Consider the following 27,257-nt stretch of genomic DNA (forward strand, 5'->3'; position numbering starts at 1 on the left):
GCTGGTGTATTCATGGATATCTTCAACCTCTCGCTCCGGAGGTGTGTGATACCCACCTGCTACAAGCAGGCTTCAATTGTACCGGTGCCCAAAAAGAGTGTGGTAAACTGTCTAAATCACTATTGCCCAGTGGCATTTACATCCACAGTGATGAAGTGTTTTGAGAGGCTGGTGTTGAAGCAGATCACCTCCTGTCTGAGTGATAGCTTGGATCCAATTCAATTTGCCTACCGAAGCAACAGGTCTACAGCAGATGCATACATCAGGATGCTCTTTATTAATTACAGCTCAGCATTTAACACCATCATTCCCTCAAAACTAATCAGTAAACTCCAAGACCTGGACCTCAATACCCCCCCTGTGCAATTGTATCCTGAATTTCCTCACTTGCAGACCCCAGTCAGTTCGGATTGGTAAAAGCATCTCCTCCCCAGTCTCCATCAGCACAGGAGAACCCCGGGATGTGTGCTTAGCCGCCTGCGGATATTTACTTAGCTCCCTGCTCTACTCGCTTTACACCTACGATTGTGTGGCTAAGTACAGCTCCAACATCATATACAAGTTGCTGATGACACCACTGTTGTGGGAAGTATCAGAGGGGGTGATGAATCAGCATACAAGAGGGAGATTGAAAACTTGGCTGAGTGGTGTAATAACAACATTCTCTCACTCATTGTCAATAAGACCAAGGAACTGATTATAGACTTTAGGAGAGGGAAAGCAGCGGTCCATAAGCCAGTAATCAGTGGAGGATCGGAGGTGGAGAGGGTCAGTAACTTTGAGTTCCTGAGTGTCACTATCTCAGAGGACCTGTACTGGACCCATCATATAAATGTATTTGCAAAGGAAGCACAACAGCGCCTCGACTTCCTCAAGGGTCTGCGGAGATTCAGCGTATCATCGAAAACCTTGGCAAAGTTCTATAATTGTGTGGTGGAAAGCGTGCTGACTGGCTGCATTACAATCTGGTATGGGAACACCAATGTCTTAGAGTGGAAAATCCTACAAAAGGTAGTGGATTTGACCCAGTACATCACGGGTAAAACTCTACCAACCATTGAGCACATCTATATGAAACACTTGTCGTAGGAAAGCAGAATCCATCATCAGAGATCGTCACCACCCAGGACATGCCCTTTTCTCACTGCTGCCATCAGGTAGAAAGTACAAGAGCCTCAGGACTCACACCATCGGGTTCAAGAACAGTTATTACCCCTCAACCATCAGGCTCCTGAACAAAAGGGGATAACTGCACTCATTTAAGGACCTGTTATCTTGTTATTTCATGCTCGTTATTTATTGCTATTTATTTATATTTGCATTTGCACAGTTTGTTGTGCATTGATCCTGTTTACAGTTACTGTTCAATAGATTTGCTAGGTGTTCCTGCAGTAAGGGAATCTCAGGGTTGTATGTGGTGACATGTCTGATAAATAAATTTTACTTTGAACTTTGAAGACATGGGGCAGAATTTAGCCATTTGGCCCATTAAGTCTTCTCTACATTTGATTATGGCTAATTTATTTTTGCTCTTAACCCCATTCTCCTGTCTTCTCCCCATAATCTTTATGCTCTTACTTATCAAGAACCTATCAAACTTTGCTTTAAATGTACGCAATGACTTGTCCTCCACAGCCAAACGTGGCAAAGAATTCCACAGCTTCACCACCATCTAGCTAAAGAAGTTCCTCCTCATCTCTGTTCCAAAGGAATGTCCCTCTAGTCTAAGATTGTGCCTTCCGGTCCGAGACTCTCCCACTATTGGAAATATACTCTCCATGTTCATTCTATCTGGACATTTTAATATTCGGTGGGTTTCAACAGAATTCCCCTTCATTCCCCTTCAACAGCGAGTAGAGGGCCAGAGACATCACTTCCACTGGGTGCTCTAGTTTCCGCCTACAGTCCAAAGGAAGTTAATTGGTCATTGCAAAGTGTCCTGTGATTAGGCTAGTGTTAACGAGGTGGGTTGCTGGATGGCATGGCTCGTTGGGCTGCAGAGGCCTGTTCCGCGGTATCACTAAATAAATAAGAATATAAATAAAGGCAATGACTTCTGACTTCCCAATATTTAATTAGAGGGAAATTTCCAGCTCTGGACTCTGAATAAACAGAGTGACCAGAGGGTACAGAGGTGGTGGTGCAGCGAGCTGGGTGTCCGTGCAGTCAGGAAAACCAACAATTTTGGGTAATACTAAAGAGCTGGCAGAGGAAGAACAAGACAGCGAAGGATCCTTCAGGAGACATGAGCGGCTGGACTCTGAGCCCTGGCTTCATTCTGCTCTGTTCCTTTTATCTGTTTGCAAACTACAGAATACCCAAAAGCCCTTCCCTCTGACGAAGGTCACAGCCCTGCTCAACTTTTATTTCTTGCTGAGCTCTGCCAGTCATCTCTGTCTTTATTTCAGATCTCCAGCATTCAGTCAGTCTCCTGCTTTCTTTTAAAAGATCTCCCTCTCCAAATTCCTTACTGTCCTTGTACTGTGTAGCAATTATATTTTCTCTGCCCCAGTGGTTATACAGATGTTTTTCTCTCTTATTGATTGTATGATTTGCTGAGATCCAATAGTGCTGTATACCGTGTACAGGAATCAATGATACAAAAAGTCTATTGCCTTTACCAGATTTCAGAGTTCCATGATTTTGTTTGCCATCTAAACTGGGTTTAGTGAATAACATTGATGTTTGTGTCAAAAGGCTAGGGGTTTCAGAACAAATCCAGAAGCTTGAGCACACAATTGATGGGCATGGTGCAATACTGAGGTTTTCAGAGCTTCCAGCTGAGACCTTAAAGTCCTCTTTGCTTCCTTAATTCAACATAAGCACCTTGAAGCAATATTTAGGGAACCAGGACTTCTCTCTGGCCAACATTTACCTTCCAGGCTGAAGCAGATTGTGTCCATAAGACTATTAAACTGAGGAGCTGAATTAGGCCATTCGACCCATTGAGTCTGCTCCACCATTCCATCCTGGCTGATTTTTTTTATCCCACTCAGCCCCATTCTCTTGCCTTCTCTCTTACCTTTGCCTCCCTGACTGATCAAGAACCTATCAACCTCTGCTTTAAATATATCCAATGACTTAGCCCCCACAGCCGTCTGATGCAATGAATTCCACAGATACACTACCCTCAAGCGAAAGAAGTTCCTCCTCATGTCTGTTCTAAATGGACATCCTTCTATTCTGAAGCTGTGCCCTCTGGTTCTAGCCTCGCCCACTATGGGAAACATCGTCTCCATATCCACTCTATCTATGCCTTTCAATATTCGATATGTTTCAATGAGATCAACCCTCCAGTGAGCACAGACCCAGAGCTATCAAATGTCCCTCAGACATTAATCCTTTCATTCCCAGGGTCCTTCTCATAAACCTCTGGACCTTCTTCAATGCGAGCGCATCTTTTCTAAGATAAGGAGCCAGAAGCTGCTCACAAACTCCAAGTGCAGTCAGACTGACGTCTTATAAGGAGGCAGCAATACACCCTTGCACTTCTTACACTCTACTCCTCTCGAAATGAATGCTAACATTGCATTTGCCTTCCTTACCACCAACTTAACCTGCAAGTTAACCTTTAGAGAATCCTGCACTAGGACTCCCAAGTCCCTGTGCACCTTTGATTTTTAAATTTTCTCCCAATTTAGAAAATAGACTACACCTTTATTCCTCCTATCAAAGTGCATGACCATACAATTCTCTACACTATTCCATCTGCCACTACTTTGCCCATTCTCCCAATCAATCTTAAGTCCCTCTGCAAATTCCCTGTTTCCTTAACACTACCTGCCCCTCCATCCATCTTTGTATCGTCTACAAACATGGCCACAAATCCATTAATTCCGTCATCCAAATCATTGATATTTAACATGAAAAGAAATAATTCCAACACTGACCCGTGGGGAACACCACCAGTCACCAGCAGCCAACCAGAAAAAAAAAACCCTTTATTCCAGCTCTTTGGCCTCCTGCCAGTCAGCCAATCTTCTGCCATGCTAGTACCTTTCTTGTAATACCACGGGCTCTTACCTTGTTAAGCAGCCTCATGTGCAGCACCTTGTCAAGGGCCTTCTGAAAATCCAAATCTACAACATCCACTGAATTTCCTTTGTCTATCCTGCTTGTTATTTCCTCAAAGAATTCCAACAGATTTGTCAGGAAACCATGCTGACTCTGGCCTATTTTATCATGTGCCTCCAAGTACACTGAAACTTCAACCTTAATAATGGATCTAACACCTTGCCAACAACTGAAGTCAGGCTAACTGGCCTATAATCTCCTTTCTTCTGCCTCTCTCCTTTCTTAAAGAGTGGAGTGACTTTTGCAATCTTCCAGTCCTCAGGAACCAGTCCAGGATCTAGTGATTCTTGAAAGATCATTACTAATGCCTCCACAGTTTCTTTAGCTACTTCTTTCAGAACCCTGGGGAGTAGTCCAACTAGTCCAAGTGACTTATCTACTTTTAAATCTTTCAGCTTGCTAAGCACCTTCTCCTTAGTAATAGCAACTACACTCATTTCCGCCCCCTGACACTCTCTAATCTCTGGCATACTGTTTGTGTCTTCTACAGTGAAGACTGATGCAAAATACTTAGTTCATCCGCCATTTCTTTAACACCCCCCATTACTACCACTCCAGCATCATTTCCCAGTGGTCCAATATCCACTTCTGTCTCTCTTTTACTATATATTTATCTGAAAAATCTTTTGTTATCCTCTTTCATATTATTAACTAGCTTAACTTCATATTTCATCTTTTCTTTCCCTATAGCTTTTTAGTTGCCTTCTGTTGGTTTTTAAAAGCGTTCCAATCCTTTAACTTCCCTCTAATTGTTGCTATATTATATGCCTTCTCTTCTGGTGCTTCGTTGTCTTCGATTTCCCCTGTCAGCCACGGCTTGCTCATCCTCCCTTTAGAATACTTCTTCATCTTTGGGATGTATCTGTCCTACATCTTCTGAATTGCTCCCCAAAACTCCAGGCATCCCTGTTTGTGTCCCTTTGCAATCAACTTTGGCCAGCTCCTCTCTCATGCCTCTGTAATTTCTTTTACTCTACTGTGATACTGATACACCTGACTTTAGCTTCTCCCTCTCAAGCTGCAGGGAGAATTCTATTATATTATGATCACTGTCTTCCGAGGGTTCTTTCACCTTCAGCTCCCTGATCAAATATGGTTCATTACACAACACCCAATCTAGAATTGTCTCTCCCTTGGTGGGCTTAACATTTTACACAAGTTGGTGCAAAAAGCCATCTCGTAGGCATTCTACAAATTCCATCTCTTAGGATCCAGCACCAACCTGATTTTTCCAAACTACCTGTATATTGAAATCCCCCATGACTATCGTAACATTGCCCTTTTGTACATGCCTTTTCTATCTCCCAATGTAACTTATGTCCCACAACCTGGCTATTGCTCGGAGGCCTGTATCTCTCATCAGGATATGTTTACCCTTGTAGTTTCTTAACTCTACCCGCAAGGATTCCTACATCTTCCAACTCTTTGTCACTGCTTTCTAAGGACTTGATTTTATTTTTTTACCAACAAAGCCACCCCACCCCCTCTGCCAAATGGCCTGATCTATTGATACAATGTATATCCTTGCACGCTAAGCTCCCAACTCTGATCTTCTTTCAACCAGGCTTCAGAGATAGCCACAATATCATACCTGCCAAACTAAATGCGATACAAGATAAGCTACCTTATTCCATATACTAAGTATATTCAAATATAACACCTTCAGTCCTGTATTCATCACCCTTTCCGATTTTACTCCAATGTTATTCTTCAATTCATTCCATTGACTGCAATCGTCTGCCTGTCCTTCCTCACAGTCTACCTACACATTGCATCTACTTGTATACCAAGTGCCCCATCCTAGCCCTATCACTCTGGCTCCCATCCCCCTGCCAAATTAGCTTACACTCTCTCCAACAGCTCTAGCTGCAGGATATTGGTCTCCCTTGTGTTCAAGTCTAACCCATCTTTTTTTGTACAGGTTATACCTTCCGCAGAAGAGACCCCAGTGATCAAGAAATCTGAACTCCTGCCCCCTGCACCAATTCCTCAGCTACCCACTCATCCGCCAAATCATCCTATTCTTATCCTCAGTGGCGTGTGGCACAGCCAGCAATCCAAAGACTACTACCCCGAAGGTCCTGCTTTTCAGTCTTCTACCTACCTCCCTAAATTCTCTCTTCAGGACCTGTCGATCAAACTCTCAGTCTCCTGAATGATCTGAAGTTCATCCAGGTCCAGCTCTAATTCCTTAACACAGTCTGAAAGAGGCTGCAGTTGGATGCGCTTCTTGCAGGTGTAGTCATCAGGGACATTGGAGGTCTCCCTGCCTTCCCACATCCTGCAAGAGGAGCATTCCATTATCCTGCCTGGCATCCCCACTGCTTTACCTGGCCAATATGAAAGAAAGAAATAAAAGTTAAATGAAAAATCTATCTACAGCCTCCACCTCTCCTCACTAAATTCTCTATGAGCCAAAGCCTGAACTCCCCACTCCAACAGTGGCCCAATCCCACAATGGCCACTCCACTTAAACCTAACTTCTTTTTATTGGCCCTTGCCAAGAGCCTAATTATGCACAATCCAGCATCTCCATGGGAACTGTGATGCACAAGATGTCTCAACTGACCCCACGCGCTTCTTCTGAACTTTCTTTCCCACTACACAATCCAATATCTCCTCGGGAACTGTGGCGCACAGAACTGATATCCTTCAGTTCAGTGTGGATATTACCACAATGCTATTACTGGGACCTGGATGAATGCAAAACGTCTGAACTATTTCCTAATATATAGCAGGAGCTGGAATTCTATGGGACACCCGACAACTGAAGAAGTTCACAAGAATTTGCTTCCATTGATATTGAACCTGAACTCTATACAGCTCCACAACAGAAGCTAGAAAGACTCGAGAATGCAAATGTACAATTCTCCAACTACTTGGTGAATTAGGAAGGGAACTATCCAACCGTCTCCAGTTGACGCAGTATGTCAGCTCTCAGATGGAACTGTCTAAGCAATAGCGCGCTGACACAGAAGTTCAGAACTAGGCTCAGAGGATTTGGTGCAACATGAAGGACACAGCCAACCATTCACAAGGTGCCCTCTTGGAGTATTCTGCTGCCAAACAAACTAAACTTGGCATTGTTTGACATGAGTGGAAGAAACACTGGGATGATCGCAGAACCCAGCAGAGGTCATTCCGTCTCTGAGACACCATCTATATTGAGGAAGAGGAGACAGACAATGTATTTAATTAACTTCACCGGGTAACAATAGTATGTGTTGAAGATAAACAAGAATGTAATTTCACGTTTTACATAAGTCCTACATGTGGCCTACAGCCAGCCTATGGAGGAAAGGCAGAATGAATCAATTTACCTCAGTGGTGGTGGCGGAGGGTGTTGTTCCAGTTGCCGTGCAAACAAGTTACCAGGTGGTGGGGAGGAAGACGCTGCCTGACCTGCTGAGTTCCGCCAGCATTTTGTGTGCGGTGCTTTGGACTTCCAGGCTGCAGATTTTCTCCTGTTCGTGATGTATTAAATGTCTGTTTCCGAAGCAGTGCTTGGAGAGGGGTGTGAATCACATGAACACAACCCCCGATGAACCCAGGATATCAGCGTGGACCGGAACGGAATGGTGTCAAGCCCGATTCAGATAACAAGCCAACTTGTGGACCAGATAAACAAGCCAAACTGGAAGGGTGCATGGTCAGAGAGCCAGGAGGTCACAGAAACCCCACAAGTTTAAAAAATTGACAGGAGATCACACAAAGGAACTCAGAGGCTGACACTCTGATTGGTTAAGCAGAGGAAGTACTTTTCAAAATGAAAGAGCAGAAGTTTGCGCTCATAACGCTAAGAGACATAAGGCGACATTTTCGTGAGTTGCATATATTTTACCTTTCTTATGCTTGCTCAGCACACTCGGAAGTGGCTCCACATTTTGTTTCACCATTGCCAGTGAAGAGTTAGGGTTCCACTGGACACTGAGTAATTCAGTATGATAAAGATAAGTCAGAGGCTATGATCAATACATCACCGTCTCCAACCAAATATTTTAATCACCTTAAACACTTAGTTAAGAACATCCCTTAATCTTCTATATTCAAGGGGATAGAAGTGTAATCTGTTACCTAATATCTCACGCTGGTGAATCTCCTTTCCACTTCCTGACCAATAACTTTTTACTCCAATCCATAGCTCTTTGTCTCCTATTCGTGTTCAGAAAAATTACAAAACAATACTGTTATCCGTAACATTGCCAGAAGATCAATCCCTGAGATTGTTGGTAAGTCACACCATTAGACTCATTTTACCTTTCCCTTGCATCCTGACTCCACTCCAAACCAATTCCAGCCAGAAGGCTGACATTCAATCCATCCCTCTTATTTCGGTTAATAGTCTTTTAGGGAGACTTGTCAAATGCTTTTTTCGGTTGCTCACATGAATAATTGTTTTTCTTCCTCACAACCGTGTCCACTAGACATGACTTACCCTTTGGACATCCACATTGGTTCTCTTCTGACCAGCTGAAACTTGACTAAGTTCACACACTCTCCCTAACAACAGATCTGGGTAACTTCCGGTGCTGCGAATGGATAGGACAGGATTCTTAGTTTCATGAACAGGTTTATTGGGATCTCAAAATCATTTACAGGTTTTCACATGATTGCCTTAAAAAAATCAGGGCCAACGAAAAGTATCAAAAAATCTTTCAACAACTTGTCATTAACAATACTTCATGTTCAAGTCTTATGTTTCTTAAGAAAAACAAAATTACAAAAGTTCTGTTTAATGCCAAAGCAGTGCAGGCTTGGGCAACTGCTGAAAACAGGCCAAGAGTCAGAGAGAGAGAGAGATCCAGGGAATGGGTGGAGAGGGAGAGAGGCGACTAGGGAATGGGTGGGGAGAGAGAGCGGGAGGTCCAGGGAATGGGTGGATGGGTGGTGAGAGATAGAGATAGAGATAGAGAGAGAAAGAGAGAGAGAGAGAGAGAGATAGAGAGAGGGAGAGAGCAAGTGAAAGAGAGAGAGATGGAAAGCAAATGAGAAAGTGAGAGAGGGAGATAGACAAATGGATATAATTATGGGGAGAAAGTGCACAGGTCTTTGTGGATGGGGAGAAAGATAAGTTGAGAGTGTTGGCGGTCACTTGTACTGGTCCGACGGGTGTGAGGGAAGGGCATGCCATTCAACAGTGGATGAGGAGAGTGGAAATGGATAAAATATGCAGGATAAAATAGACTCGTAGATCCCAAGGCTAATGAAACTTGTAAAAGAGTCAGGCAAGGATGAGGGCAAAAGGCTTCACTTTTTAAAAAATATTACAACTTAAAAAATACTTAAAATATCGCGCTGGATTATTTCTAAAGCAACTTCAAAATTGGATTTCACTAATTTAAGCAATTAAAAGATTACAGTAAAAGACTAGCGCTATGTTTCCAACCGGTCCTTAAATTACCACAGCAGGTTCTGGATGCCTATTAACCTTTAGATTGATAACTAGAAATAAAGCACAATTTACAAGGGAGGCTTGGGGTGAGGCCCAGTCACACTGAAGGAGAATTTCTCTGAAATATCTTATGTAACAACATGCATAATGTCTATAAGTTGTGCTAGCAAAATGCAGCAGAAAAAATAGGGACCCTAAGTCCTTGGGACGTTGTTCCAGAAGATCTGCCATGCCTTATAAAGAAGATGGTCGGCATTAGCTGGACAATATAGTACCACACGCGGAGGCTGTGAATAGCGCCAATCCTTCAGTTCCCTCATTGAGGGATAAGACTCCCGCTTAGTCCTCGGTGGTGAGATGAAGCTGAGTGATGCAAAGGACAGGTTTTGAAAAGGCTCTTAAGCACACCTGAACTCCCCCTCTAACCCCCCCCCCCCAATACTTAGCACCAATGTGGTTTTGTGAAACGGAGTTAAACACGAAAGCTCAAGAGGTGTGGTTCGTCCACTGTCGGGAAACAAAAGCAGCTAGCGGGCTGCGTTTATGTATCACCAAAGTACGTGTTATGGAGCCGTGTGCTTTGGTATTGCAGCGTAGCCGGTTTATTAATCCTATGTAACACATTTTATATATTTATATATTTATATATATTTGCACATTAGGTAAAAATTAAAAGTTAACCTTGTACAGTTTAACAGAGTCAAGTCACATGCATTGATTTCGAAGCCTGAAGCTGCAAGGAAAATAAAAAATATTATACAATAAAATATTTACTTACAAACGTACAAAAATTTGTTTTTGTTTTTAAAAAGAAATAATAAAATGTCAGCACCATTTCCGAGGAAGGGTTCAATTCAAGACATTTATTTGATGAGATTTTCTTTCTTTAAAAAAAGGCTATGAATTTGAAGTAAGAGAAAAAAAAACTGCAGGAAGTACAGAGATTGTTTGGTCAGTGTCACGAAGGCAGAGGCGGTTGTTAAGAGGTGGGGGCGGTCACTGAGTCAGCTGCCCCCCGAAGCACCAGCCCCGACTCTGCCTTTCCGAGGCTGACCGGCAAGGTGATCTGGAGAAAACTCCGTGCAATTTGCGGCTGCGAATCGACAGTTTGGGGTCCATCAGATTTTTCGCCGGGCTGGTTAGTGGTGGCAGGGGAGGGGACGATGGCCAAGAGGTTCATTGCGAGATGAAGACTTCCTTTTCCTTAGAAGCACCTTAGAGTTGGACAGTGACTCCATGCCCTGCAGTCTCTGAGATCATACATCTTAAAATCTGCACATTGAGGTTACAGTGTTGTTCACTTTGCAGACTTCCATTCTTCCTCTGTATGTGTTTGTGTTTGTGTGTGTATGTGTGTTTAGACATTTTTTAAAAAATCAGTAAAGTTTTGATTTGGTTTCTTTTATCCCACGAAACAGACAGGTCCAATTTCAAAGCCGAATTTCTGGCCTGACTCTCCAAAGTCGTTGAACATGATATCGATGAACGGGAGCTGCTCCACTTTGGGGGTGTTGATTTCTAATATCGTCTTCTGATAACCCTTCTTCTCCTGCAGAGGGCAAGGACAAGCAGAAAAGGGGCGGGTTAGGAAGCGACCTGGGAGAGTTACAAACAAATCCTGACATTTGATTGAGCCAAAACCTGCTCCTTAAATAAAATTCAACAGTTCAATTTAATATCAGAGAACGTACACAGTATACAAACTGAAATTCTTGCTCTTCGCAGACATCCACGAAACAGAAAAAAACCCAAAGAATGATGACAGAGAAAAGTTAGAACCCCAAATTGCCCCCTCCTCCGCACAAGTAGCAGCAAAAGCATTAACTCTCCCCCCCCCCCACCCGCTTCAGCAAAAGAATTAACTTTCTCACTCAGCTAAGCAATTCTAACTATTCCTTCTGAGTGAGCTGGTCAGTGTGAGATGTTGGTTTTGGAAGCAGCTGGTGTTTCGACCCAGGGCTGTCCTGACTAGGGTAAAAAATGGTAGATCTACGCTGCTTTAATCCCAGGAAGCAACCACCTTTTCCTCCAGGGAGACACAAAGAGACCGCAGATGCTGGAATCTGCAGCACCACAAAGGACGCTGGAGGGACTTAGTGGGTCAGGCAGCGTCTATGGAGGGAAATGGGCAGTCGATGATTTGCTCTCGTACAGAGCTGCTTCAGTCCACTCTGGCTTCAGTGATACTGCCCACCAGAGTTCACTCCAAGGACTCAACCTTGCGTTACCAGGAACAGGGCCCAGGGCCGGCAATGGGAGCTGGGGTTAATGTGGGAAAGAGGACAACTCTTTGCAAATGAGAGGGAATGAGAGTGTTAGTATGTGTGGGGGGAGGGGCGGGGGGAAGGGGTGCAGGGTTAGAGAATGTCCCGGACTAGAGTGTGTATAGAGGTGGAGAGGTTCCTGGTTAGAATGGATACAGGGATGCAGAGAGTCCCTGGCTAGAATGGGTGCAGGATTAGTGTAGGTGCCAGGGAGCGAACGTCGACTCAGACCATGAGAGGCCTGCGTTGGGCATTTTCATGCCTTACAAGGCGCAGATTGGAAGTCTGTGTGGGGCGCCTCTCCTCGCACAGACACTAGAGCAATGTGTGGTTAAGTGCCTTGCTCAAGGACACAAACATGCTGCCATAGCTGAGGCTTGAACTAGTGACCTTCAGATCACTAGACGAACACCTTAACCACTTGGCCATGTGGCCAACACTAGGTGCCAAGATGGGATGGATACCAATTGTGTGGGTGCAGAGATCGAGTGGGCAAGTGCTCTGACTGGGTAGACGCTGAATGCAGGAATGGTGAGGTGGATTCAGTGATAAGGTGGCTTGAGGATAAGTCTGGGTAATGGAATAGGCTGGGTACAAGGACCACAGTTGATTGCTTTGCATATCCAAGGTGCAAGGGTGGCTCTTACTGGTGCCAACTGAATGCTCCATAGCTTCACATCCAGTGAATATTAATCTAGAGTCAGTGTGTTCACTGAGTTAGAAAAACCTTTTTGCCTGATCATAGGTAGATGGTGAGGAGGCACTTACTGCACATCTGTCCATGATGGCAATGATATAAGGGTTGTTGTCATACGACATCTCCTCGTCATTTGAGCCCAGGAAGCGAATGGCCTTGTCATAGCTGTCTGTGGTCGAGTCGTACCAGGCCACCGTCTGGTGGCAGTTGTAGGTGAGGTTCTGATGGGCGGAGGCACTCAGCAGCCGGAGGAAGGTCATCTGCACCACTCCGATGGGATTGCCTTCTGCGTCTGCATAGGAAAGCTGATTGCGGGAAAGAGAGAACAAGACAACTGGGAGATGGCACCAAACCGCACACTGTGCCTTCCACTCACACAGTCGGACAAGAATGAAGTGACCCTCTGAGAACCCCGGCTGGAAATTGGCTGCAGCCGGCCATCTGCTAGATAGTTAAAGGAGGCAAACCCGCCCCTCTTTCTGCCCTTTGCCATGTCCTGACAGAGTGAATGCTTTGCTTCTGGTGAACAAAACCCCCTCCTTCCTTCCTTCCTTTGTGCTCACATCAAAAGGGGGAGGGAGTTTATTTACTTATTGAGATACAGCACGGAATAGGCCCTTCCAGTCCTTCGAGCCATGTTGCCTAGCAACCCCTGATTTACCCTAGCCTAATCACAGGACAAATTACAATGACCAATTAACCTACCAACTAGTATGTCTTTGGACTGTGGGAGGAAAGGGGAGCACCTGGAGAAACCCACTTCGTTACGGGGAGAACGTACAAACTCCTTACAGGCAGCAGTGGGAATTGAACCGGGGTCACTGGTAATCACTACGCTATCATACTGCCACAAATAAGTTAATAGTTTTGGGACCCTTATAAATAATAGCTTAAATATGGGATATCACAAAAGGCTTAATAAATCTGCCCTTAACCCGTCTTGTTTCATAGCTTGTGTATTTAATATTTCAGTAATACTTGAGTAATATGGTAAATATGTTGTTTGATTAAGCATTCTTTGTTGTTTACATAATGCATTATAGGTTATATGCATACGTGACATGTGCGAGCCACGCTGAAAGCAAAACGAATTTAGACTCGTTTTTCAGACTCCTTTGTTTTCTTTTCAATTAATTGTATGTTTTGGAGCTACAAAGCATAACGTAAGCTTCCGAGGCCTGTCCTCTGAAACAGCAATCCCCTTTGCCCTGCTTGTTGCCCTGTCCCCAAACCCCCATGTGTTTATCTAGTTATCCTTTTGAACATTATGAAACTGGTTTCCACCACAGTTTCAAAGAATGCATTCTGATTGCTTTGTAAAACAAATTTACAGCTACTTTGATCTTTAGCTGATGTCTTTAAACCAGTGCCTTCTGGTTGTTATTATTAGCTGCATCGGATTTTAGTGGCCGTTAGAACCACTTGTCTTCAACGATGTGGCTTTCTTAATCTCTTCAGATATAATATCTTGGCTATTGTTGTCTCAGTGTGACCTTCCACCAGGACGTGAATGCCATGCATCTTCACCCTTTCCCAGATCCCATCCCCTCTCCCCCATCTAATATTCATCTTGGTTCCCAGAAGCTGAATTGGGCCATTCAGCCCATCAGGTCTGCTCTGCCATTCCATCATGGCCGATTTATTATTCCTCTCAACCCCATTCTCCTGCCTTCTCCCCATAACCTTTGATGCCCTGACTAATCAAGAACCTATCAACCTCTGATTTAAATATACCCAATGACCTGGCCCCCACAGCCATCTCTGACAATGAATTCCACAGATTCACCACCCTCTGGCTAAAGAAATTCCTCCTCAAGTCTGTTATAAAGGGATCTCCTTTATTCTGAGCCTGTGCCCTCTGGCCCTAGACTCAGCCACTATAGGAAACATCCTCTCTGCTCTATCTAGGCCTTTCATTATTTGACAGATTTCAATGTGAGCCCTCCCTCTCATTCTTCTGAACTCCAGTGAGTATAGGCCCAGGGCCATCAAGAACTATACATATATCACCCCTTTCATTCCTGGATCATCCTTGTGAATCTCCTCTGAACCCTCTCTAATTCCGGCACAATCTTTCTTAGATAAGGGGCCCAAAATTGCTCACAATAATCCAAATGCGGCCTGACCACTGCTTCCCTCTGATCTCCAAGCTCACCTGCCTTGCTCTCATCTCTCTCCCTTTTGCACACTTTCTGTGTTCAGTATTCCCCACCCCCCTTAGACACTCCAGAAACCCATTGTTATCCCCCCCCCACACACACACAGTAGCCTGTCTGTAGGTGGGATTCCATGCTGGGTCATGGGTCTGGTTGAAGAGTAGAGGCGCAGAGTCCTTCATGCCGTCAGACTGTGAGTGTCAGGAAAAAAAGCCAAGTTTAAACAAAAACTCGTTTACCAACCACAAATCCAGGATCCTTGGCTGTTTCCAGATTCCTTCCAGCACTTGTGAGAGGGGTATGACTGAACATGGGGAAGAAGATACATGCAGGAAGTGTGGGAAGGGGAGTGGATGCTAGTGCGGCAAGCATGAGAGGATGTGGCAGGCATCTGGACCAGACCCCGTTACCCTACCCCTCTTTTGTCTTTGCTTAGAGCAGAAGTTACCCTGGAGGCTTTTGCTTGAAGGGACTGAAACAACTGGGCTCCCAATGACCTCGATTCTTGACCTATGTCATTGGCAGAAATAGGGAGGATAAACTGAGCTCAACTTTCTATTCCATCAGTAAGGGCCATCAGGGAGAAGGTACAGCAGCGTGAATGTGCACGCTCACTGTTTCAGGAAGAGCTTCTTCTCCCCTGCCGTCAGATTTCTGAATGGTCCACGAGCCCACGTAAACAACCTCACTATTTCTCTTTTGCATTATTTATTTTATTTCTTATTGCAAGTCAGTTTTATGTCTTGCACTGTCGGTACAAATGTCAATGATAATAAACCTGATTCTGGAAGTTGCTTCACATTTCAGTTTCTAGTTGTTATAACTTTTAAGAACTAATTTTGCTTTTTAAACCTGCTACTTTGGGAGTTGATCTTATAGAAATCACTCAGCTTAGGAACAGCTCCATCTGTAAGGTTTGCTGCGTATGGTCACATGACTGTCCTCCCCACTTCCTGCCCCCTCACCTCCTCTACAATCACTCCACTCCTCTCTTCCTCATGTCTTTACATTCAGCAAACTCATTTACATTCCTCATCTCAGCTATGCCCTGTGGTAGCAACTTCCACATTCTCATCACTCACTGGCTGAAGAATATCCTCCTGAATTCCTCCCTGGATTTATATGGGAAGAGATCTTATGTACGAGTCAAAATGACTGGTTTCGTCTCATACATATGAGGAAACATCTTCGCCTCGACTCCATCAAACCTTTTGGCCATTTTAAAGGCCCTGGTCAAGGCCTTTCTTACATCTCTCATCAATATTTCATTGTACTTTCTGGTTGGATGGTGCCCCCTGTTACCACTGAGGAGTAATGTGGCAATGCTGGGCCTTTGAGGGGCCTCTCCAAGTAATCCCAATCCTCGGCCACACACTTCCCTTTTCCAAGTATTTTCAAATCCTTTGAGAAGTTACTTCCAAGGCCACATACATTGCCCTTTCAGATAACATGTCCTCCAGGTGTTTACAGTCAGCTGAGCTAAAAGTTCCCATTTGTCACAGGTTCCTCTACCTTCAACCTTTGCCCTCTGGCTTGTGGCCAGAGTTTCTCTTTAATGTACTAAAGCTCCATTTGGTTGTGTTAAATCTTCACAGCCTTCTCTGTCCTGAGGGCAATATCTCTTCTTCTCTGGTGCCTCCTTATAACTGAAGCTACATAACTAAATCTCCACCATAGGTATCCAAGATCTCGGATTCCTCTCAAAAATGGAATGCCTCGAACTGAACACCATTCACAAGTTCTCAGGGTGTCACTGGGCATCAATAAGAGATATTGAATCTAATTAAGACAGCTTGGTTGTGATGTTTGAGGCCAGCCAGTCTAATAGGGAAAATAGTCAGAGCAAGGTCCTCTGTATGCTTCAGCGTCCCTTTGTAATCTTGACAGTTGACACCACGTGGAAAAGCAACTTCATTTCTCGGTGAAACGGGTCCTTCGCTAACTCAAAGGGGAACTGCTTGGAGTTCTCGCTCCGCCTCACAACTCAAAGGAGGTGCGAGTGTACTCTCGCAAGCAGTGGGAATGGCCCTGGAGGTCTTCCACACCTGCCTCACCACCCCCTGGCCAATGTACTGACAGCTGTCCATAGCCCGCACTACAATGGGCAAAGCAGCAGGTCTATGACTGACGTTTCTGAGACTCACTGCCAAAGCTCAGAGATAAGGTGGGGGACAAAGAGGAATCTGCAGAAAGGTAGACATTCCTTCATCGCACAGTAAGGTCAGGGAAGAGAGAGGAAGAGACTGGGGGAAGAGCAGAGGATGATCAGGGCTGCTGACAAGGAGCTGCTCAGACTGTGTGCAAAATGGTGATCAAACTTCATCCCCTTTCAGGGCCATTGACAAACAGACATTAAAGGCATCTCAGTCAATGTACAAAGGCATTGGAAAGGATTAAGCTTTCAACTCTATCACACTTATTGGGGTAGAGGTTTTCAAAATACAGACATTCATTGTGGGACAGGTCATACATCAACTGACCCTCACTAGTATATAGCTCCAACATCTACTGACCCTCACTGCGGACGGGTCCCACACACACTGACCCTCACTGGGGGACGGGTCCCACACACACTGACCCTCACTGGGATATGGGATCCACACACACTGACCCTCACTGGGGGATGGGTCCCACACACACTGACCCTCACTGGGGGACGGGCCCCACACACACTGGCCCTCACTGGGAGACGGGTCCCACACACACTGACCCTCACTGGGGACGGGTCCCACACACACTGACCCTCACTGGGGGACGGGTCCCACACACACTGACCCTCACTGGGGACGGGTCCCACACACACTGACCCTCACTGGGAGACGGGATCCACACACACTGACTCTCACTGGGGACGGGTCCCACACACACTGACCCTCACTGGGGGACGGGTCCCACACACACACTGACCCTCACTGGGGGACGGGTCCCACACACACACTGACCCTCACTGGGACGGGTCCCACACACACTGACCCTCACTGGGATATGGGATCTACACACACTGACCCTCACTGGGGGACGGGTCCCACACACACTGACCCTCACTGGGAGACGGGATCCACATACACTGACTCTCACTGGGGACGGGTCCCACACACACTGACCCTCACTGGGGGACGGGTCCCACACGCACACTGACCCTCACTGGGAGACGGGATCCACACACACTGACCCTCACTGGGGGACGGGTCCCACACGCACACTGACCCTCACTGGGAGACGGGATCCACACACACTGACCCTCACTGGGGGACGGGTCCCACACACACTGACCCTCACTGGGGGACGGGTCCCCCACACACTGACCCTCACTGGGGGGATCGGTCCCCCACACACTGACCCTCACTGGGGGACGGGTCCCACACACACTGACCCTCACTGGGATATGGGATCCACACACACTGACCCTCACTGGGGGACGGGTCCCACACACACTGACCCTCACTGGGGACGGGTCCCCCACACACTGACCCTCACTGGGGACGGGTCCCCCACACACTGACCCTCACTGGGGGACGGGTCCCACACACACTGACCCTCACTGGGGGACGGGTCCCACACACACTGACCCTCACTGGGGACGGGTCCCCCACACACTGACCCTCACTGGGGACGGGTCCCCCACACACTGACCCTCACTGGGGGACGGGTCCCACACACACTGACCCTCACTGGGGGACGGGTCCCACACACACTGACCCTCACTGGGGGGACGGGTCCCCCACACACTGACCCTCACTGGGGGATGGGTCCCACACGCACACTGACCCTCACTGGGGGACGGGTCCCACACACACACTGACCCTCACTGGGAGATGGGTCCCACACACACTGACCTTCACTGAGGGACAGATCCCACACACACACACTGACCCTCACTGGGGGACAGATCCCACACACACACACTGACCCTCAGTGGAATATACACAGAAACTGGGTTTTGTTTGTGCCGCGTTCGGGTAGAAGTGACCAACCTGTGCTTGTCTGAGTAACTCAGTAGGAGTGACTGAGGTGTGTAAAGCCAGTGTGACAGTGCCTAACAGTCAGATAGGAAAGGTCCAGCCTGAGCCAGCCAGGAGAGAGGGGAGCACAGTGCAGACTAACCACTTACCAGGGCACCTCGCTTGTACTGACTATACCATGCACCCGGCTGCTCTTTCGGCCAGCGAGCCATTTTGCTCTGTAAAATATGAGACTGGTTACAGGGTAGAAAGCAAGTAATGCCCGCTTACCAGTTTACCACGCTTGAATTCACTGAACCAGGAGCCTGGTATTTCCTTGGGCCAAGAAGTGACTCTTGCCTGATGTGAGATGAGATGGCAAAGGAAGAAAAGGAAAGGAAAATAAGTTAATGTGAAAGCTAACAGCCTGAGGAATCTTGGTGAACCAGATATGTGTGCCAGAGATCTTAAACAATGGCACAGCTTGGGCGCCGACCCTTTTGTTTCTACCCAAAGTACAGACCTCACAACCACTGCCTGCCACGAGGGAACTCGTTCCACGCGCCCCGATGATCACTGAGGAATGGGTCCCCTCGGCACTGACCCCTACTGGGAACAGGTTCTGCGGGCATCCACTGTCACAGGGCTTTGTGACCCCAGCAGTCGCTGGGAGGGAAGGCAGACAGATCTGGACACAAGGAATAGGTCAGGCAGCAGGCACGGATTCTGAGACTGACTGAGGATTTTCAGCAACCCCTGTTTTTGGATCAGATTTATGGAGACTGAGTTCTTTCAACGGCTCCCCGTGGAGTCTGGGGATCCTGTACTACATGTCAGCTCCAGGCCCAACCTGAGTCAGTAAGGGAGGGAGGTCTTTGTAGAGTGACACGATGGAAACAGGCACTTCAGTCCATCAAGTACATGTGAATTATCTACTACTATTTTGATCAATCTCGTTTTGTTTTCCCTCAGTCCCATCAGCTCCCTCCACATTGTACCACTCACCTCCACCCCAGGGGCAATTTACAGCAGCCAATTAAAATGCACGTCTTTGGGACGTGGGAGAAACCCATCCAGTGGCAGGCAGAAACTGCACACACCCATCAGATGGCTCGCCAGCTGAGCCCTCCTCAGCCGATACCCACGCAGCACTTCCGGTCGGGATATGTGGAGAGTGATCACGATCCCCATTTTCCTGCTTGATTGTCCCACCTTTGCCCCAACTGAGGGTGCCTGACCAAGACTGGCCCTGTCAGCACCGTGCACCAGTAGATGTTGGGGTGCAGAAGGGGGAAGATTTCGGGGTGGGCAACCGACAGCTCTGCCCGAACTGATTGCCTGCCCCTTTTCCGGGATTACATCCATGGAGATGGTGCACGTGGTCTCGAATGACTCGAAGGAGGATTTCTGGGAAATGGTGGGCCATCAGGGGCTCAAATGCATTGTAAATAATAATAATAATAGTATTTAACTTGACACTGTAAATAGTTATGATGCCTTGATTACTGTATAGTGATTTGTTAACGATCAAACTTTTGTTTAAAATAAGGGAGAAAGATTTGGTCCATTCATGGTGGAGCTGCCAGTCAAAACCTATTTCACCCCAAATGAATGTTTACAGTTTTCCTGGCTCAACCAGGTTCTCAGTGATGGAGTGTTAAACATTCTTGACACCTTCTCTCATTTCTCTTCCCTCGGCAACACTTGGTGAGCTTCCCCGTGTAGGGTTGCCCTTTCTCTGTCTTGGGGGAGGTTAAGGACTCTTTGGACACACGCACCTCCCCCAGTTCCTCCCCATTTACAAGGGGGCTCTTGTGAGAGGCTCACGATGAAGGTTACTGGATTTAAATGGGCCTGTGGTGCTGCTATTTACGGGACTACGCTCAGTCATATTCAGGTCCAGGCAACACAGAACTTTGTGCATAGTCAGACTCCACAGTCTGATGTGTGGATGAGCACGTATTCTTATCAATTTATCTAAGTGATGAACATAGCCTCAGACGCCAGATGAACCCCAAAACAGAAAATTCTGGAAAACAGGCGGCATCCATGGTACCATGAAGGGGGAATGTGCTCCTTGTCTGCAGGTGCCATTCCAAGGTTGTGTGGGGTATTCTTTTATTACCGATAAACCGGGATTGCTTTTACACCGCATTGTTCCTGACTGTAACAGTCCTTTTTCAACAGAGCGACATACCATTCTGTCTGTAATTACCGCCTGGTGACTGTGGCTTTGACTCTCTGATCAAAGATGTTGTTCGGTTTTCTGTCTGTGGGCTTTGTTCTTTGACTATAAATGTTACTGTGCCTGTTGGAAGTGTGCAGTGTCCAGTGACAGTAGATGTTTTTGAATGTTATGGTTGCTATGTAACTATGGAAATTATTTTATTCCGTAAATGTCAATTGGTGAACGTACTGTAGCTGTTGTCAAATTTCTCAAAGGTTATGCTCTGTAGTTGCATGACTGCAGGTATTAATCTATAGATCTGTAGATGTAGAATAATCTGCACAAGATCATTCACCAAGCAACACTCTTAGTCACAGAAATAACACCAACCAGAAAGAAGGGATTCTGCAGACGCTGGAAATCTTGAGCAACACTCACAAAATCTAGGGGAGCTCAGCAGGTCAATCAGCATCTATAGAGGGAAATACACAGTTGATGTTTTGGGCTGAGGCCCTTCCTCAGACCTGCTGAGATCTCCCGGCATTTCAAGTGTGCTACCCACTGTGAATGGAGAATGGACAAAATCACAGGAGAGCAACTACAGGGCCAAAATAATACGTCAAAAAAGCTCGGCTACAGTCAAAAAGTACTATCTGCAGCAACAGGGCAACAATTATAATGACATTGCAACACTGATTGAGTACAGTAACAGAATATATCAAAACTGAGGGGCGGCCTTTTAGAACAGAGGTAAGGAGGATTTTTTTTAGCCAGGGAGTTGCAAATCTGTGGAATGCGCTGCCACAGACTGCGGAGGAGGCCAATTCTGTGGGTATATTTAAAGCGGAAGTTGATCGTTTCCGATCAGTCAGGGCATCAAAGGATATGGCAAGAAGGCAGGTGTATGGGGTTGAGTGGGATCAGGGATCAGCCATGTTGGAATGGTGGAGCAGGCTTAATGGGCCTAATTCAGCTCCTTTGTCTTATAGCCCCCTGTATGTTGGCAAAAGAAATATACCCATCCCCTTCAGTGTGATGGTTTCAGGGTAAATGTTGTCCTATAATTGTGAGTCATCGACTGTTTATTTATTTTCACAGATGTTGCCTGACCTGCTGAGCTCCTTTAGCATTTTGTGTGTGTTGTTTTGATTGTGGATATTGAACATTCAGCACAGGTGTTGTTCTGCGCTATTTTTCTGGCGATATATTCTCTTTCTGTGATATTAGGTGTTCTGTGCCTGGAGTATTCCTGTGTGTCAGTGGTGTTGTTCTTCGAATGAGGATATTGTTTTGAGATTAACTGTGTTACTAAACAGGTCTGCATGGGGAACATTCCTGAGGCTTTTATTGAATGGCAGATGATCAATGGACCTTCTTGTCCATATTGTGTTCCCTGGAGAAATTCTTAACTCGGAAAATTTCCTGGGCTCAATATTCGAATGGACCATCCAAAAGTAAATATTGCTTTATAGATTATATAATCATCAAGAAACTGCCTGAAATTTGTTTCCACTGACCCTGACAGGACTGAAAATTCAGGCAATCCTGATACACATGAAAGAACAGGCCCAGTAGTGACATGTTCAAGTAATAATCAAAATCTATCCTATGTATCACTTGGCTTTAATTCTTTTAATGGTGCATCATTATGGATTAAATATTGTCACAGTCATGTCCTTTGTAAGTTGGCAAGAGATTTGACAAAGACTTACTCCTTCTGATTTCTTGTCTGGGAAGATGCACGTTTCACCTCCGGATGTGAAATTACAGAAGACCTTGAATGAGTCCCTGGAGCAGCCTTGGTTTGGATCAATCCAATATTCACCTGCCAGGAGGACAAGAATGAAATGTGCAGGTTGGTAAAAACCACTCTGGAACCAGTGCAATGACAAAGGAAGGTATGAGGGCCACCTGCCTCGTATCTTCAGCAATGGCTAGCCCCTTTTTCTTTGTTGCCATTTAATGCTCTTTGAACTCACTCTGACTAATGTTCTGCTGAACCTCACTCTGTAAAATGTGTTGAAGTTCACATTTTTAATGACAAGTCAAACCATACTGTCTAACAGACTATTAAACCTGCTCTAAGAATCCAATGACCTTTTGAACCCCATTGTGATCAGTGAATTGGTGACTCCCTATGCCTACTGGCTGCTTGAAATCAGCCTGAGGACTTTTCTTAGGCCTTTCAGCATTCTTCCCAGCGCAAGCTGCCCATTGTTGACAACACTCTGGTTGGAGCTTCCTGAGGGCTCCAAGGCCACAATGCCTACTCCGTTAGTCACTGCCCTACGCACTCTGGCACTTTCTGGTGTCCTTCTCAACACCTTTAATAATTTTCCTACCAAGGGACCCCTCAGTTCCCTTGATTTTCCCCTCTTCTTAGGACTAGGTGATATGAACTCCGATGTTGCTGTCACCCGATCATACATTCTGTCAGATCTTCTCATGTCTCTACCTGTGTGTGATCCTTCATCAAGCTTTCCTTAGCTAACAGAATGCCAGCATAACCGTATTGTTGCCTTCCCTTGGTGCTGACAGTGAATAATCCTTCCCAAGGTCACTCCTCCTGTTCTAACTCACTTATTCAGACGTAATCCGAATGAGAGGTTCAGCTGTGGACCTGTGACACAACTACACTTTCCACCCTCCCTGCCAATATCTAATCTGCTCTTACACAATCCAGTGGCTGGGTCAGGCTGACATTCTCATACCAGTAAATCCATTAGCCCTGTTTAACAATGGATGGGTGCAATCTTACAGAGGTCACCAACACCTGTACTTAATGAGCTAGACGTATAACTTGTTGGTGGCATCTCGGGATGGACCATCATTCCCATGGGAACTGATATATTATATGATACTATGCATCATCAGGACACTGGATGTGGAGTTGCTCATTCCACTCCTCAAGTCGTTTCAGCCTTAACAATGGATCAAGGTTCATATCTATCTCAACTCCATCCACCCGTAACATTTGTACGTGAAAATGATTAATTATCCTCAGTTAAAGTTTCCATTTGATGCTGGGCTCCAATAGATTTTTGAAGAGGACGGCTCTAGATTCCTATGACTCTTTCAAAAACTGCCTCCTAACATCACCCATGAAATACCTGGCTCTAACCGTAAAGTTGTTAAAAATCAAGGACTCCTTTTTCTTGGGGAATGAGTTATCTCTACTGACCCTGACCCTGTTGTACTTTTTAAACACCTCAAATTGGTCCCCTCATAAGCTTTGTTTCTACAGGTATTAGGGAGTCGCCATCAAGGCAAACTATTCTCATTGCAGATTCCTTCCAGCTTAAAGCGGACGGCTTGGTTTCCCACACTCGCACCTACCGTCGGGGAAGTCGGGGTGGCAGAGGTATAAATCCTTGCAGGTCCGTGCTGGATTGGTCTGAGTGCCCATGGGGTGTTTCATCTGTTCTATCTCCAGTTTCAGCGAATTCAGGGAGCCAAAGATCTCTTCCATGCCATCAGCGTAATCCAGGTAATTCTCTGGACTTCCCTCTTCTAAGAGTTGGCTTGCGTCAATGGAACGCCTGGCTCTCTTCGGAGAATGGAACGGGAGGGACTGAATGATTTCGCCGACGGGACCCTTCAGATGAAACACAATGGTTTATGTTTAGCAAACAGAATGGGAGTTGGTCTGGAATGTGAGTGAGTCACGAGCTACATTTGGAAACTTGAGAACATTTGCAGAAATTGTTAGTTATTACAGATGAGAAGCTGAGGTTCACATCGGAGGAAGCACCAAGTGGGTGTTATAACGAAGAACGTTATAACTGACCCACAGTGTATAGAGGGAGTGACCCTCATTGCAAAGTGGCAGGGGAGTGACCCAGGTTGTACAGGAAGGGCAAGGTGGTCTATACTGTAGAAAAGGGGCAAACAGTGACTGGACAGAGGGAGGGGAATAGACCTCACTGTACAGAGGGATAGGGTGACCTGTATCGTGTAGAGGAAGAGGTTCACCTCCCTACATGGGGGTCACTGGGACACAAATTAAAGATTAGCTTTATTTGTCACATATACATAGAAACATCGAAACATACAGTGAAATGCATTGCTTTGCTTCAGTGACTGGGCAGCCCACAGGTGTCGCTAAGCTTCCAGCGCAAACACAGCTTTCCCACAACTCCCTAACCCTAACCCATATGGGAGGAAACCAGAGCACCTGGAGGAAATCCATGCTGTCATGGGGAGAACGTAAAAACTCTTAGAGACAGCGGCAGGAATTGAACCCTGATCTTACAGCTGGGGCTGTAAAGTGTTATTCAAACCACTACGCGACTGCGTCACGGAAAACACCAGAAAGCTCCCAACACACAGTGTGCAGAGGAGCTTTACACAGTACAGGTCCTCACACTGTATTGCCAATGTCCCTCGTTCTGGGGAGGGAGGGAGGGAGGGAGGGAGGGAGGGAGAGAGAGAGAGAGAGTGAGAGAGAGAGTTAACTCACTGTGTACAGAGGTAGTGTGCACTGAGAAGGCACTACTAATCAGTTTAGAGAACAAGCCCAGGCACACAGGGGGACAGTGTTACTCAGAGGGGTCTCTGCATCTCAGTCTGTCGTGGGGATGATGTGATTTAAACTGAATCAGAAACAGTGCAGACGGACCACTGTAACTGCCTGATCCAGGGGCTCCGAACGTTAAGACTGTAGGAGGCAGTACTGTAACTTCCAGTGCACCAGAGGACACTGTAATTTCTGGAGCTGGGCAGTCGCAGTCATCGTGGGCACCGTGACTCACTGCGCTGAGGTGTCTCTGCAACTATCAATGTGCAGTGAGGCTGCTCTAGCTCACAATGTACAGGGAGGGGCTGTAACCCACTGCGGTAACCTATCCTCATGGACTTGTGTCTGCCATCCTGAGCAAACGGGTAAGTGAAGGTGCTGCGATCCAGGCACACACGAGACAAACATCGACTGCTGCTGGAAGATCAACAGGATGGAAGACCCACTTCGCCTTGTCCAGAACTTATTGCCTTTCCAGTGTAGGAAAATGTCCTCCAGGGAATGCTGCCCTCGTACAGCATGTAGAAAAGAACCTTTTTAATTCACATTATGCAAAACAGAAATTTTAAACTGAATGTATAGGTGCTATAAATTATTCATTTGATATGAACAGTGCTCTCTAATCCACATTGAACAACAAGGGCACGATCCCAAGCAACACACACACAATATGCCGGAGAACCTTAGCAGTTAGACAGCATCTATGGAGGGGGATAAACAGTGAACGTTTTGGGCTGAGACCTTCATCAGGACTGGAAGGGAAGGGGGCAGAAACCAGAATAGGAAGGTGGGGGAGGCGAAAGAGTACAAGCTGGCAGATGACAGGTGAGACCAGGTGTGGGGGAAGGTGGGGGGGGGGAGGTGGATGAAATTAAGGAGCTAGGTAAAGGGCTGAAAAGAAGGAATCTGATAGAAGAGGATAGTGGACTATGAAAGAAAGGGAAAGAGAAAGGGAACCAGGCGGAGGTGAGGACAGAGAAGGAGCAAGTAGAATGAGGAATGGATAATGAGAGAAGGGAGAGGGAGGAAAAGTTACAGGAAGTTGGAGATATCGACATTCGTGCCATCAGGTTGGAGGCTACCCAGATGGGACAAGAGGTGTTGCTCCTCCAACCTGAGTTTGGCACCATCATAGCAGTAGAGGGTGCCTTGGACAGACATGTTAGCATGGCAATGGGAAGCTGAATTGAAATAGGTGGCCACTGGCAGATCCTGTCTTTTGCAGTGGACAGGGCAATTCACCCAACAAAGTTATCAGGATTTTATAAATTCCAGAGAATAAATTGCCTACTTACAGGAGGACCGGGGGGTCCTGGCATTCCTGTTTCACCTTTGGGACCAGTGAGACCCTGTAGAGAATTAAATAGGACCCATTATTTGCATTTATGGTGGCAGCTAATTTTGAGCTGAACGGTATTTCAGGGCGAGGGAGAAAACATAGGTGTAGAATTAAGCAAGTCATCTCGCAAACAGCCAGCTCCCGTGCACTCATCTGTGGTCATAGGTTTGCTCAGTTCCAGAACTTCATGATACACTGTACAAAATCCTTATTCATCTTAAAAGTCAAAGTCGAGTTCCATGGCAAATACACAGGTATTGTAGATGTATGCGCAGGTGCAATGAAAAACTTACTTGCAGCAACATCACAGGCAGGTAGCATCTGATTAGCAGCATTCACAAGAAAAGCATAAATTAAAAGTAAATTATACACTATTTTGCCATCCTTTGCTCTTGCACACTCTATAGTTTATATCTTGTCTGTAATCTGTCCTCATGATTGAGCCCTTGGGCTGTTCTAATGCTCCGGTGAATCTGCACGATGGCGTCACTCCTGTTGGGTACTGGTTGCCGCTACTCTTGTCTGCGCCACACCTCAGAGAGAACGTCTCTGCAATGAAGTGGTTTTGGACAATGAGCGTGAAAAGGGCAGATTAAGGCAGTGAGCAGTTTCCTTCCTGCCTTCCCACTGAGCCTAGAATCTCCTGCACAATCTTCTACCTCCGGAACATTTCACCTTCAGCTGGAAGAGTTTTTATCTGTGGCCACAGAT

The 27,257-nt window shown here is 46.1% G+C and overlaps 1 protein-coding gene across 2 annotated transcripts in view; it reads right to left on the bottom strand.

The window, feature by feature from the left end:
* Window positions 1-10,045: 10,045 nt before the first annotated feature.
* The window catches only part of col5a1 (procollagen, type V, alpha 1), a 295,086-nt gene continuing 277,874 nt past the window's right edge, over window positions 10,046-27,257 (bottom strand). The window contains exons 62-67 of one of the 2 annotated variants that reach the window (XM_072240466.1): window positions 26,503-26,556; window positions 24,028-24,286; window positions 22,404-22,516; window positions 18,695-18,763; window positions 12,499-12,732; window positions 10,046-11,015 (exon numbers count right to left, since the gene is read on the bottom strand). In XM_072240466.1, the coding sequence (XP_072096567.1) occupies window positions 10,869-11,015; window positions 12,499-12,732; window positions 18,695-18,763; window positions 22,404-22,516; window positions 24,028-24,286; window positions 26,503-26,556 (876 nt within the window). In that variant the 3' untranslated portion in view covers window positions 10,046-10,868. Of the gene's footprint in view, window positions 11,016-12,498; window positions 12,733-18,694; window positions 18,764-18,815; window positions 18,885-22,403; window positions 22,517-24,027; window positions 24,287-26,502; window positions 26,557-27,257 lie in introns of both variants that reach the window. The other variant, XM_072240467.1, reaches the window with a different exon arrangement.

Source organism: Mobula birostris, chromosome 22 (genome assembly GCF_030028105.1).
Source record: "Mobula birostris isolate sMobBir1 chromosome 22, sMobBir1.hap1, whole genome shotgun sequence".
NCBI classification, from domain to species: domain Eukaryota; kingdom Metazoa; phylum Chordata; class Chondrichthyes; order Myliobatiformes; family Myliobatidae; genus Mobula; species Mobula birostris.